At 37.3% G+C, this 15,712-nt stretch overlaps 1 protein-coding gene across 1 annotated transcript in view; it reads left to right on the plus strand.

Annotated features, from left to right (window-relative positions):
• The window catches only part of GPC5 (glypican 5), a gene marked incomplete at both ends in the record, with an annotated part of 614,716 nt that overhangs the window by 103,548 nt on the left and 495,456 nt on the right, over nt 1-15,712 (plus strand). The window contains one exon of the mRNA XM_082277454.1: nt 13,694-13,827. Coding sequence (XP_082133580.1) covers nt 13,694-13,827 — 134 coding nt within the window. The remainder of the gene's footprint in view (nt 1-13,693; nt 13,828-15,712) is intronic.

The following is a 15,712-nucleotide window of genomic DNA, read 5'->3' on the forward strand; positions in this document are numbered from 1 at the left end:
GGAGAGGAGAGGAGAGGAGAGGAGAGGAGAGGAGAGGAGAGGAGAGGAAAATTCACAGGGCTTTGTAGTTAAATCTTCCCTGTAAACTTTACATACAAGTATTGTTCTTGATTCCCAAAAGATCAGTGGTGTCTGAGTTTAATATTGAATAAAAGAGATGAAAAAGAATATTGATTCGTTGTTCATTCACTATTCTGAGCACTGATGATTTTGGGATCTGAAGGAAAATGAAGTATGTGACCATGATACCAAAAGACACATATCCATATAAAAATGTGGGAATTTGCAACACAACATAAAAAAAATAAGATCACACAAATTCTGACATTTCCTCATTTTTATTCTGAGAAATTTGTGCTACAGGTGTGGTAAAATTCTTGTATGTACTTTTGTATGTATTATAAGCCTACAAAAATTCAGAATGGGATTTTCAAAAGCACTGTGTCTTCACTGTGTTCTAACAGTTTCCAAACAGTTGTAGATAAAAATATCAAAATTCTGGAAGCTCTCAAGTCCTTTCATGTCAGTCTAATCCTAAATTACGCGTCTTCTAAAAAATAGGCATAATTATATTCTATTAAAAGAGACTTTTGTCTTTTTTTTTTTTTTTTTATCAGCTGTCTAATACTGGAAAGAAAGCAAGATCTTTCTTGTGGCATAGAATGGTAGCAGAAAGAATTTAGTAGACTGTGTTTAGAACTTCATTTTTCTTACTGGTTATTTTTGCTAGAATTAACTAGCTATAAACAACCAGAATTGCTATAATAAAGTGATGTCTTCAAAGAGGGTAAGAAAGACGACACAGGAAAATACAGGTCAGTCATCCTTACCTCTATCCCTGGAAAGGCAATGGAGTAACTAATCCTGGAAACTATTCCAAACAAATGAAGAAGTTGATTGGGAGTAATGGTTAACCTACTTGATGCCCTTGATAGGGCAGCCAGATTGATAGGATATGGTTAGAGGAAGGGATGATGTCTACCTCAACTTTACCAAAGCCTTTGAGACTGTCTCCTACAACATCCTTAAATATAAACTGTCAAAATGCTCAGTGAGGAAGACAGAAAAATGGATGGGTGGTTGGGCCCAGAGGATTGTTATCAGTAGCACAAAGTACAGCTGGAGGCAAGTCAGTAGTTGTCTGACCCCCAGGGGGTGATACTGGGGCAGATACTCTTTAATGTCTTCATTAATGGTTGGGGTGATGGAACAGTTTACCCTCAGCAAGTTTGCGGACAATACAAAACTGGGAGGAGTAGCTGATACACCAAATGGTTGTGCCATTCGGAGGGACCTTGGCAGGCTAAAGAATTGGCCTGAGGGGAATCTCATGAAGTTCAACAAAGGGAAATGAAATGTCTTGTACCTGGAGAGGAATAACCCCATGCATCAATAGCTGCTGGAGGCTGGGAAGCAGCTTTGGAAGAAAGGGTGTGAGGCTCCTGGAGCACACCAAGTTGACCATGAGAAATGTATTTGCACAGTAAAGAAGGCCAACAGCCTCCTGGATTTCACTGGGAAAAGTGTTCCCAGCAGTTTGAGGGAGGTAATCCTTCCCTTCTCCTCAGCACTGCTGAGATTGCATCTAAAGTGCTCTGTCTGGTTCTGGGCTGCCCAGTACAAGAAAGTTATGGAGTGACTGAAGCGAGTCCAGCCACAAAGGCGGATATGAGACTGGACCATCTTCGATATATGGAGAGGCTGAGAGAGATAAGACTCTTGAGCCTGGAGAAGAAGAGGCTCAGGGGGAATCTTATCAATGTGTATAAATACATGTTATGAGCCAGTGAAGAGGAAAAGGCCAAGCTATTTTCAGCCTTGTTCACTGAGAGGACAAGAGGCAATGGGCAGAAATCAAAAACCATGAAATTACATGGAAGGGGTTGTCCAGAGAGGTTGTGGAGTTTCCATCGTTGAAAATTTTCAAAACCCAACTAGACATGAACCTGGACAACAAGCTGTATCTGACCCTGATTGAATAGGGATGTTAGACTACATAACCTCAAAAAATCCCTATGAAATAAAGCTGTGATTCTGTGAAATGGTTTAGAAGGTGACTGCATCAGGGGAATTTTCTTACTGAGGAGCCAGCCATCTTCGACTCATTAGCTGCAGTAGGATAGGACCAGCATACAGGCATCATGGACAAGGCAGGAACATATCCTGTTCATGGTGTTCTTCTAGTGCAAGATGTGGGCATTGGCTTCATCTCGTGGCTGGTGAACATTGCCATGCAAGCATGTTGCTAAAACGGAATCTTCACAAGTCTATATGCACTGTCTCTTTATTTGACAGATCTTTGGTCAAAGCAAAAGGATGAATTGCTCCTTATACAACCTCTAAGCATGGATAAAATTCCCCACAACAGGGTGATAAAGTCTGAGACCAATGGAGTGATAGCCTGGAGGTTCTCAAAGGAATTGGGAGCCAAGCTGTATCTCAACAGTAGTACTTCTGTTCTCAAGAGAAGTGGTGGTATTGATGTAAGCTAGGAGGGAAACACTTTATTGTAAGGAGGGGAAATGAGTTTTGGTTTAGAGATTGCGCAGATACTGCCTGAATTTGATGTTGTAGGAAAACTAATTATATTGTTCCTGTCACCAAACTATCTATCTGGACTCAGCTTTGTATTCCTTGAACTTTCAGCAAGTGTGTGTGGTTCCCATTATCAATCTGTAAAAGACAACCCCCAAGTAAACCATTTGCCATATATTTCTTTCATACTTTAAAAAAAGACCAAAAAAATCCCAAACCCCTACCATTTTCAGCAAAGTAGATTTTTGGAATAAAATTGTGGAGTTCTGCCTGAAGCTTTTGGCATATGACTGTGCCATCATTACATTGCTGGATTTAAATTACTCGATACATTGATGAATTTAAATTACTTCACAAGATCAATAGAAACTGATTTGTGAAAACTGCTGAACAGTAATGGAATTTAAAGTCTAATACAAATCTGTTTGAAAAGAAGATTTGATATCTAAGCTAACACTGAGTTGAAGACCATTACCTTTCCTTTCTCTGCATTCAGATACGCATCCAGCTGTAGTTGTGAAAAACTACATCCTAATACAGGATGGCATATACATCTTTTATATACATATACATCTTTTCATATACATTTTTATGCATCTGTCATTTTTTTAATGTAGCATGAAGTAAGACTATTGCAGTCATGACCTCCATCAAATTCAGATTCTTGTAGTGTTGTATTTCACTTCCCCATTGTTTTATCATGGAAAAGCTCCTTGCATCTATCAGAAAGTTTTCTTCTGAAGCTAAACTGGGTTTTGTTCATCAGAAAAGAGAATGGAGAACTTTGAAAACAAAGTGAAAATCACCAAATAAAGTGTTTGTGGCTTGTTTCTAACTAATGAAAAGTTGTTTTCATTAAATAGTGGGCTTTATTCCTACCTCAACATACTTCACAGTTGGACAGCTCTTCCATCTTTTTGGTTTGATCCATCCTTTCTATATATTCCATTAGCTTGCATTTACTGAGGTCTGAAGTAATACTTTTATTTCTGGCATCTATACCACACACTATATATTAGTACAAGTCCCTAGGCTGGTTTTTTTGTGACTGAAATCAGTGTTTATCCAATAACAAGAAGATATCTGCTACAACATTTAACATAAAAATTGTGGTAATCACAGCTCAGCGCATTTTGTGTGTTGGAATGGCAGTTGTATGCCTGATGTTGCTGGATTATCCTCAAAACTTACGTCCTTTTGCAATTGGTCTACTTTTTTTCTAATGTGTAAAAACAGGGCTTGAAATCATGTCTATAATTTTGGCAGAGGCAGTAATACATGCATAGTTATGCACAGATTGTGGAAAAATGGGTGTATGATCTGCTCCTTTGATTTAGCCAGGCATTGTACCCAAATGCAATTTGGAAAGACAAAATACATACACATTGCTGGACATACACTTGGTAATACCCTGTTTGTCTTTTATTTTAAGGTTTATGATACACTGGGAAATGTGTGGCAAACACTGGAAGCATTTGTTTCTGTCAAGAACTTTTTAAACATAATAGCAAACATGAAGCCACGAAACCATGACTGTCTAAACAAAATCACTTGCTATGTTGCTCAGCTTCTCAGCATTTGAGTATATGGTGTCTCAGCTTTTGGTACCACTTTCAAGATGCATCCTTTTCTATTCCTCTTCTTTTTTTTCCAATTTTCCTTTCATTTATGGAAATGACAGAGGACCTATTTCTCACCTTTGGTGAGAAGACGTTCAAATCCAGTGTCAAGTTCACGTCTCACACTTTTCTGAAAAGTGCTTTCTTAAAATTCATTTGCCAAATTGCCCAGATTCCTCCCCTGTCTCTCTTAGGGTGGAGTTACTTGTTGTATGGGCTGCAGTTGCACTGGCAGAGTGTTACGGACTGACAACAATCCCAGGCCCCAACTCCCCTGCAGCACCTAGGGGACTGAAGGGCAACAGAAGAGCTGGAAATGAAGGAATGAGATTTACCTTGAGATGAAGGAGGGAGGAGATAGGAAGAAGGTGTTTCTAGTCTGAACTTTGTTTCCCACCATTGTAATCTCTTTTTAATTGGCAATATATTAATTAGTCTTCCCCAAGCTGTTTTGGCCATGACATTAATTGGTGAGTGATCTCCTTGTCTTTATCTCAACCCGCAGTCTTTTTCTTCGTATTTCTCTCCCCTTATTCTGTAGAGGGGAAGAAGTGAGAGAGCAGCTGGGTGGGCCTTTGATTCTTAGCCAGGTCCAACCCTTCACAATTATCAACACACATGCGTGGCTTTGGCAAGCAATGCTGAGTAGTGCAGGTTTACATGAGGTATGTTCAATCTAGACTGCCAAGTAAATAATGTAGGAATATATCATGGCATGCATTATGTATTGGTATTTAATGTGTTTTGAACAAGCCTGCTTCACAATTTAAAATTACTTGATTCTTATGTTACATTTCAATGTTGCTGCATTTCTTTTTTCAGATTGAGATCTGTTATGTCAGGAAAGCATAGGATCTTTAATATACCTTCCCTTTTTTTGTCTTTTTTTATAACAGAAGATTAGGCAAAATTTGGGCAAAATGCATAGATCTGAAATGGTTTTTCTCTTTCAATTGACTGCATGGGGGCTCAGAGGTCTGAAAAATGTGCAGTAAGCAGTCTGGGCTGCCATCACGTTCTGGGTTTAGGTGATGTGGTAGATATCTGACTCTGCTTTGGCACAATGGCAGGCTTGTCTCAATGTGCCCGCTGGGCATTTGGACTGAAGGTAAAGAAGATTCTCTAAGAGGCTGAAAATGCTGCAATCTGATTCTTCATATTTGCAAAAAGAGAAGAAAGGAGACTATTCTCTCCTTCCCCAAAGCTGAGTAGAAGGCATGAACAAGTGTAAAAGAACACTTAACAATCCTTTCTGTAAGCTGTGTATGTGTTTTTCATTGTGAAACAGAGTAACTGTTCACAAAGACAAGTACTGATCTGAGCAGACTTCTGGTATCTCTGTTGGCCTTTAAATCACTACCAGCCCTTTGTAATGAAAGAGAAAAACTTTGTTGAGGGCAAATCCAGAGATTTTGAAGCAAATGAGCTTTTTGGACTATTTTGGTCCCTGACATGATATGAACATGTATGAATAACTGACTGTCTTGTATGTCACAAAAGATCTTCAAAGAAAACTGTTCTTCCCAGGTTCAAAGAAGAGAGTGAGGAGGCACTGAAACACTTAATATACAGATACAGGAAGCAGAAACACTGATCTCATAAGCTGCAGTTTGGAATGGGGAAGAAACATGTAGGTCCTCTGAAATACTAACTAGGTAGTGGATTTTTCCCTCCTTTTTTCTGATGTTTTTTGACTCTTGTTAACATGAAAAGGTGACACTCCAATTATACAGAGTTACCGACAGTGCCTTATGCTAAATGAAATAATGCATTATGACTGTTAATTTAAGTGGACATGATTTTATTAACTTACACACTTTTGTTACAGAATTTTGCTAACAAAACTGCACTGCTCTTCACAATTTTGGAACATAAATTGCAGCCTGCAATAAAGTGTAAACACATTGTGCAGATATGCTGATGCAGCCAGCTTGTTTTGCTTTCACTAATTTTTTATGTATTGTAAATTGTAATATGCTTTTTAAGTGAGTTGCATGCCTGATAAAGGTTATAGAGCCCCAATTCTGCCTTCATTGACAATCACATTTCTACTGAATTTCTTTTGGTTTACACAGGTGACCCTGCATAGTCTTAGACCTAGATTTAAAGAACAGTTCTGCCTGTGTCCTACAAGACAGCGAGATGTTAGCTCTCTTGTGTCAGAGCTGTACTTGCTGGGAACGCAGAAATAAGGAGTAATAAAGTATATTTGAACCACAAGAAAGCATAAATAAATCCATCAAACCTACACACAAGCAGCTGATCTTTGGAAAGGGCTACTGCCGGTTTTATAAAATTTCTTTTCAGAAAAGAACCACAGAGTGTTTTCACTGAACATAAATGAAACACCTTGGCATCCAGTAAAGCAGACTTGGATCAGGAGAGCTGGCAGCCTCTCATAAGAAGCAGTTTTTGTTGAACTGCCTTTGAAGAGTTTGAACTGGCAGTGCTGTGTTCTGGCTACAGGGTAACTTGGCTGAGAACATTAGGATTTCCCCTGACATTCAGTCATTTAAAGTAAAAAAAAAAAATCATTTCCTTCCCTTCCAGCTCCATTCAGGAGGAGAAACTATTTTTACTGCCAGACTTGCTGAGTGTTAATCCCTCATGAATGGAGCAGCAGAATTAAAACCATTTACAATTTTAGTAATTAAAGACCAGAAGACACAAATTAAAAGTATATTAAGAAGCTCATATTTAATGGGCTCTTAGATTTCGTTTTGCAATCCTAACATGCAAAATTATGAAGGAAAGCAGAGATCATTAAACATTGAAAAGATATGAAAACAGTCTCAAGAACTTGGACAGGAGTACCGATTTTGATAAATGTAGTGGTAGGAGGAGGAGATGAGTCTCAATCGTGAAAGCTGGGGACTGTGGCTCCTAGAATCCAACAGCTTGAACAGCAGTCTTTTACAAAACCATATGAAAAAGTTCTGATTATAAAAAGCTGATTTGCAAACTCTTTGCATTTTTGTTTCTTTCCTTGATCTTTACTGAAGATTTTGTAAAATCACAGGATGGTTTGCATTGCAAGGGACTTTAAAGATCATCTAGTTCCACACCCCTGCCATGGACAGGGACTCTTTCCACCAGACCAGATGTTCAAGGTCCCATCCAACCTGGCCTTGAATACTTCCAGGGATGGGGCATTTCCCCATGGCAGTGGTGCTTCATAGTGCCAAACAAAGTGGAATTATTAGTTCAGTATCTCCAAGTTGTACTTCAGTTTATGTATCACAGAATATATATAGATATATGTATTTTATATATCAAAAATTGTATTTTTTTATATAATAAAAGTATAATTTTCCGTATACTTATATTTTCAATATGTAATCCTTTCTTTTTTTTCCTGAGGAGGGTACCACTGCCTTGCTGGTGCGTGTGCATTCTGTACATCTGCAGTTTACATTTATTTTTCCTCTATACCACCTGGTTGCATGTGATACAAACTCTTATATTTCACAAGTTTTCTTTGAATTGGATTTGTCCTTTTTGAGCTTGAAACCACTTCCAGCTCTATCTCTCTTGGATATATGATTGGAAAATTATAACTGCACATTTTCATGTATCATCTGAAATTTCAATTCCCATTTTGAATAAAATTTCTTTGAAAATATCATTAGCTGGCAAGTCTATTTAAGATTTGTCTTGCAGGGGATTATAAATTGTTTAGTAATTTGAGCAGACATTATTCTAAGTGTAATCTTCGCTCTCTAATTCTCCTCCTGCCTTTTGTTCAAAGTGTTATACTCTTCACTGGTCACGGACGTCTCCTGCAAATTCTGTAAAATGCTTAAGCCTAGGTATGAAACTTGTTATTTGCCACTGTAACTCCAGAACTTGCTTATTTCTGTATGTCTGAGACATATTGTTAGAGTCAAGTATTCACAGATAAAGAAGACAAAATTTGCAGAGAAAGTAAAGAAAATAATACAGAATTTTTTCATGGTTTTCCTGGGTTGCAAACCCTGGTGGTATTCCACCACTCTTTCCTGAGACAACCGCACATCAGCATTTTTCCTTTTCTGAAGGAAAAATAGATATTAGTACCTCATGCTTGATCTCCTTGTTTTCAAAACCTTGGATTTTGTCTCAATAGGGAATACTTTTAATCTCCCATGCCATGTGCATGGAGAGATTATCTCATATATCAAAATGCATTTTTCTTTGAAACAAAAGTTTGACATTAAATGAGCAACTCTTCAAAACAAAAACAAAGCAAAACCAAACAAAAAAAACAAACAAAAAACCCCCAAAACCAATAGAAGGCTGCTGAAGTGCTTGGGAATACTGAAATGCTGATGCTCCCTCTCGTGGTGTAGATGAAATAAAACAAACCAAGGAAACTATAATAGTTTAATGCATTGTTTTCCTTGATCAATATGTTTGGTAGTTTGATTAGTAATCTGGTGCTGGAAATGCTGGTGACTCGTCAAGAATCTGTTTCTAAAAGAAAGAATTCTATTGTGTATTTCTACAAAAGAAAATAAAATTAACCACAATTTTATTTGTAACCATTGTGTTTCCAACCAGCCTGATGATTCATTCTAGCTTTGTTTTAGAGTTCAGCTGTCCATTTGCTCACAAGTGTTTGGGGAGATTTAACAGTAAGAAGTGTGGCAAATCTGTGGTCAGACAACTAGAACTGAAAGCCACCAGACTAATCACTAACTAGAAAATGAATTAAATAAAATCAGATTATGGGTTAGCTAGTCACTGAGACTATGCTGTGCATAGAGGACAAGGGGAGAAGACACCTCTCTGGGTACAACACCTCTTGAGCTTTTACTCAGATCTAGCTGGGAGCCAGAACCAGGAGTCTGAAAATTGCTCTTTCCTTTATGTTTAACTCTTTCATGATTGTTTTGGTAAGTTTAGCAAACAGTGTAAGTTTTTGATACATATGTGTATATATCTCTAGAATTTCCTGTAAATGGGGTATGTGTCAAGTGTTAGCTAGATTGATCCAGTCTCCCAGACCTGTGAGGCATCAGTGTGGCCATAGTCCATGCAGGCATTTAAAACTTGAGCCTACTGAGACTTGGAAAATCTAGTTTGAAGTGCAACACAGGACAAGCTTTCAGTTTGCTTTAGTCATTTGATGTAAAAATAATTTCAGTAGAAATGATGAGGTAGAAAGAACCATTTGTATAGTGGGAAAAAAGAGCAAAAGCCACAAACCAAAACCAAAACAAAAAATGTGACCGATTTCTCATAGTGAGCGTCTGAACTTAGAGGACAGTGTCTGACCATTATTGATGTGATGCTCCTATCATTGTGCAGTCCTGTTTAAATACAAAGGTTTGTAATGCTCCAGTTTTCCAAACTGTTAGTAATTGTAAGTAGACATTCTAAGGAATCTCACCAAGCAAAATCAAACTGCCGTAAAGTTCATGTGTGGCACTAATTGCAATTTAACTGCTTGGTTATTACAAGAGCTTTTAATTAACTCAGTCATCATACTGTGGCACACAAATTGTGCATAATAGCAGCATGCTGACTACAATGACAATAGGTTTGTCTGAGCTGTGAAAATCAGGAGTTTTGTAATTTTCTGAGGTTTCTTTTCATGCCCTTAAATATTGTGTGGTATTTAAGAATATTTCAAAAAAGGAAAAAAAAAAAGAAAAAATTCTAGCAAGTTGCTGAGGCTTGCCTGTTTTAAAATTTTGTAGAAGTCTTTAATTCTTCTAAAATTCAGCGAGATGTATCTCACTGAATTATATTTCTGACAATTTTTCAGTTTCACTTTTCTATTTTTAATCCCGTTTGAGGTTCATTTTACTCTCCCTTTTGTTTTTGAAGCCTAGAAAAAAGCTCAGTTTGTGGAAACTTTAACAGGGAATACCATTCCAGTGAAACACATTCTGATCAGATATTGCTGCAAAATGGTCATATATTAGTTCGTTAAGGTAGTGAGACCATTGCCTTTCTCTCAAAGTTATGATTCCAGTTTCTCAAGACTGGCAATAATAGCACTGAATGATTTTTCACTTGGAAGGTTAATTTTGCAGTCCAAAGACTAAAAATTAAGAAACAATGGAGCTAATGGACATAGTTGTAGTCCTTCAGAAAACATAGAAAATACAACTGAGTGGTGTTACACTTAGCACATATATTTCTTTCTGTAGATAAAAAAAGAATGCATAAAAAAAATAAAAAGCAGGCATTATTATGGAAACTATATTTATCTGGGTTTTAGATTATCACCAGCCCTTTACTGGGAAATGAGATACTGGCATATTTTGATTATAAAATATTTGGCTTACAGTCAGAACAGACACCTGAAGGCAAGACAAGAGTACATGACATTTACATGTGCACAAGTTTACTGAAGAAACCAGGTGATAAGACTCTGCTAGTGAGGGAGGCAAAAGTAAATTTGCCATGCATATAAAGTTAATGGTTTAAACATGGCATAAAAGTGACAGTACTGAAGAGTTAAAAAACCCCAGGCTAGGTTCAGCCAGGTGAGCAAGATGAACCAACACCACACAAAGCCAGGGGTCCCAGAGATTTAAATATCACAGATATAAGAAAGGTAACAGAGATGCTGACATCACCATTGTAAATGCTGAAGTAGCTCATCCTTCAGAAACTATGTCTGAATAAGTAAGTGACTGCTAAGGAACTAATCTTGTGCTGCTTCTCTCATTAACAGAACTGAGTTCTCAGCAGTATGATTACTGTCATGCATATCTTTGTGAGAATGGCAGAGGTGTATGTGGTGCTGTGCAAATGCTTTTTATTAGAATTTTCATAATTTCCCAACCCTGGGGAAAAAATAAGTTCTTAAAAAGACCTTTCGGATAATTAACTAGCATTTAATGTTATTTTTATATATAACGTTTACCCAAGATTAATTTTTAAGAAAGATTTTGTATTTGAAACTAAGGCTTGCATTTACATGTGTCAGTGAATGGAGATTTCCTAGTATTGCAAATGTATTTCTTGAGACATTGACTCAAAGAGAACAACCAGAGAAAGGCTGTTAGACAGTATTTTGAAACAACTGTTTATGTACAGCACATATAAAATAAGTATCATCCATATTCCAAGGCACTATGACTGTAAAAATTATTGATTTTCTTTTTTTGTTCAGTTTAGTCAGAGCAAAATATAATGAGACTTTACTCTAAATTCAAGAAATATTGAAATCCTGTTTTCCTAGTGAATTTGAATGCATATAGTGGGGTTTTTTTAGTTTACTGTAGGTGGAGCCAATTTATTTATTTTGGTCTTTCTTTTTTTTCCTTGACCTGAAGGACTGGTACTCATCTGCTCAGGGGCTGCAGTAGCCAGCAGGTCATCTCCACCCTGTTTCTCCTCTCCCCACAGGCTCCCACCCTGCAGTCAGGCTCTGAGAGTGCCTGGACAGCAAAGGTGCCTTGTTCAGATATGCCAGGCACCTGAGACCTGCAACAACCTACACACCTGACCCATGCCTGTCATGAGACAGAGCCTCCTTCCCAAACATCTGGATCTGACTCTCACTCTCACTCTCTGTTAAACCCTTTTTTTTTATTCTTGGTAAGACAAAGAGTAGTTCAAGAGTGTATGGCAAGCTGGAACTGAGGCAACTCAAATCAATCAATTGCTTTGGCATAAAAGCTGATCATAAGCATAATGCTCCCTGTGTTACATCAGTGAGCATAGAAGAATGTGATCAAATGAAAACATTTTGTGTCTGTGGTATATCTCCATTATAGAGATATATGGCATAGAGTGGCTGATAGGATAAGCTGCAACAGAGGCTGCCACTGAAGGAGCAAACTCACATAAGGATGCATGAAGCATAGAAAAAGTGTAGAGACTTACGAGAGGAAAAATGGGGAGTCCAGTTAAACTGGTGGAATATGCTTTAATGTGTTCTGAAGAAGATGTAAGGGGGGAAATAGTGTGAGGGATGTTTGAAACTGAATTTAAGGACAAGAAGGAATGTAGTAAGATGCTGTCCAAAGAGACACTGCCTCTAAGAATAAACGGTGAAATGAATGCTTTGAGTGATGTTGAAAGTGTGATCCCTTAAAGGACATTAGTCATATGTCCAGAGATAATTGTTTTGCAGGTAAATTCATGCATGTCATTTGAAGGGAGTTTAAACTATAACTTGGCTGCCTGAGTTGTGACATGTGAACCACAGCCTAAAAGGACTACTCAGTTTTAACTTTACCCTCAATTTCAAATCATAAGGTGCACATTAATTCTTGTGTAGTAATAATGCTGATTCTTTCTTCTTTTCACTGGCCTAAGCAAGTGCATTCAATGAATCTTTCATTATCACCAGTTGCAACATGCATGGCAACAAACTCATCAAAGTTAGATGTGTTTATTCTGTTTTGAATTTTAAATGTATTTCTTACCTAGCTCTAGCAGTTCTTAGTTGGAAAGATGGTCCTTAAGACTTGCACTACTCTCTTTAATGCATGATGATAGCTTGAAAATGAAATTTATTTACTCTCTCTGTTCTTACATGTGGGAATATAAAATGCAATAGGAAACAATAATCCCTGTTGTGTAGCATACACGTTCCTTCCTTCACATGGTAGGATTTTGAGTATGTTTCTGCTTCAAAGTTGGATGCCTGTCTTAGAGGCTGCATTGATCTTTTCTCTCCCTTTTTCTCTGTAAAAGTTCACTACCTTTTGACTACCAAGTTTTCATAAATCACATACAGTATTAGTTTTTTCACCAGTGCTAGCTTACACAAATGCATGCTGTTCAGCCTGCTTAGTATATCTTGTCTATTGTGATTACAAGCATAACTATCTCCTATTTAATAAATATATATATAACCCTAATTATTTTTATTTAATGACTAGGAAGAACAATGAGCTATGAATGTGAATGAATGTCCTCTGTCATACAAATCACTCAGTATCACATTTTACAAAGAAGAAAATGAGAGCTCATGTGAATTTTTATCTATTGACATCAGAAAGCTGGATGTAAAATTATTTGATATTTTCAACGTCTGTGCTCCAATATCATTAAATTTACATCTTGAGTCATTACCTTAACATCTTGCAATGTTGTAATGCAAGTTTCCACTATGCTAACTGTTCACTATATGCTTTGTGTCACTGGGCTGAACATGCCATATAACATCAACCCTGAAAGAAAGCACAAAGTTCAGTGCATATTAAAAATGTGATTGGGATATATTACAGATAAAATGAAAACATGCTGCTGTTCACCACACATCATATTCTCTGAGGTTATGATATTGTCTGCATAATAATACACTTCCCTTATGGGAAAAAAAAGCCACAATCAATAAAATACATGGTGACTTTCTTATACACTTGGTATCCCTTAGAAAGGAATGCTTTTATTATTATTTTTCCTGACTAATTATGTGTTTGCTGCATTCATTATGGATACAATGTTACAAAGTATGATAATTAAATATGCTTTTCTTAGCTTAGTCTTTCTTTCTCATTAAAATGTATTGAAACTGAATTGAGAGATACATAAGAATTGTTGCTTACATGTGTTCTTTCCTTCTTCTTGTGGCTTTTTTTTCCTTTTAGGTGAATAAAATGTGTGGTCCTCCTGTAAGGAAGCCTAAAGAGTCTCCAGGTTGCTCCTTTGATCAGAACAAAGATAATCAAGTGTTGAAGATGTTCTCCAGAGACAGTGAAGGAACACTCACCAACAGAAGAAAGTAAGACATTAGTTTTACAGCCAGAAAGAAAGAATAAAGTAAGCCATTAATTTTACAACAGAGTAGATTATGCTCAATGCAATGGCATGTATTACTAGAGAATAAAGTCTCCAAAGAATGAAACATTTTAGCAACACAGTTACATTTTGGAAAGGGTAACTTCATGACTAGTTTTTGTTTTCAGAAGTAATAGAGACATGACCAGAGTCACTTGGTGTGGTTAAAATATTTATGAGAGTGGATAGCATTGATAGAAGGTGAGTGTTAGCCCTGTGTGTAATTTTTAAAATTACATTTGACTTTACATATCAGCAGGCATTATTAAATCTGACAAAAAGTATCTGTAGCTTTTTACAGAAAATTATTTGTACAAGCTGATAAGACAGAAAAAAAAAAAGAATTATTTTCTTACCTACCTTTCTACTGTAAAAAAGGAGACAACTAAGCATTTGGGACTAAATCTTGAAAGCCTTGTTCAAGCAAGACCTGCTGATTTTTTTTTTTTTTTTTGGCTTTTTTGCTGGTATATAGCAAACTGAAGTGACTGCAGAGGCTTGGAGATTTCATTTAAACCTGGTTCAGCATTGCGGTATGAACTTTGTGTAACTATATGAGTTAGGTGTTTGAGCTGTCATTATGGTCTGTGGAAAGGAGACCTCATTTTAGTTGTCCACACATCTACAAGCATCCAGTGCCACTTAAGGATATCATGGGATATCCCAGCTGATCTTCTCCTGCCAAGAAGGATGCAGGTGTCCCATAAGTTGTATCATAAAGTTCAAGCCTGACAGAGTTCAAGAAGTGTTTGGACAATACTCTCAGGCACATGGTGAGACTCTTGAGGATGGTCCTGTGCAGGGCTAAGAGATGGACTCGATCCTTGTGAATCCCTTCCAAATCAGCAGATTCTGTGATTCTGTGATGGCTTCCAGCTTTCTGCAGGTACCTTAGGTAGCTGAAGGAAACTCAAAGGCCAATCTATATTTAGACAAGTTAATCAGATCTTCAATGACCGTTAGTAGTAATAGCACTGCAAGGCATTAGGAGTGTTGCAGTTAAGACTAAAAGCTTCATTATGCAAATGAAGTACAAAGTTAAAATCAGAAATTTCATTTCTGTAATAGTATTTGCTAAAATACAGAGAAGTTTTCTTTGTCCTCTTTTTCCTCACATTTCACTTTGTAGTGCACAAGAAAACAGAAGTGAGAGAATTGCAGGTAATAACTGCTCACTCCTGATGTCTGGAGAAGAAAAAATGTCTCTAAGCTTCAAAGGCAGACCATTCTTCTCAGTGTAAGGACCTTCTGTTACTAAACAGTGGAGAAAAAAACACAATCAGAAAAACAAATACAGGTTTTTCAAAACATTGTGGGAACAGAAAGATATGCAAACCAGAAGTTTGCTTTAGGCAGCACAGAAGTTTTTCAGGGAATACCCATTACATGGCTGCACGTTTGTCAGTTACATGTAGCTAAGCAAGTTCTTGATGTTTTCTGATTGCTAACACTCTGCAAACACAATACCATATTCTAAAAATCTCACTTAGATCAGGACTGTTCCGTGTTTCAAAGCACGGAACACTGGATTGACTGGTGACAGGGAGATTGCCTCAGAGACCTTAGGGGGCATGAGTGGCAGTGGGCAACACAAAGCAACACTGTTTTCCCTTCCCTTCCCTCTCACCTACCTGAGATTCTGGAGACACTTCATGGCATGCAAACTCTGCACCAAAAAGGGGAAGGGAAAGAAAGTTTGAGATCCACTGATGCAGATTTCAGTTTAACAACTTCTTAGTTTATATCATCTGTAGTTGCTACCTCCTGGATCACCTCCTTCCTTATTAGTCACAGTCACTTTACATTTCACTTTATATTGCCATAGCAAC

The sequence above is a fragment of the Coloeus monedula genome, assembly GCF_965178545.1.
Source record: "Coloeus monedula genome assembly, chromosome: 3".
Lineage (NCBI taxonomy): Eukaryota > Metazoa > Chordata > Aves > Passeriformes > Corvidae > Coloeus > Coloeus monedula.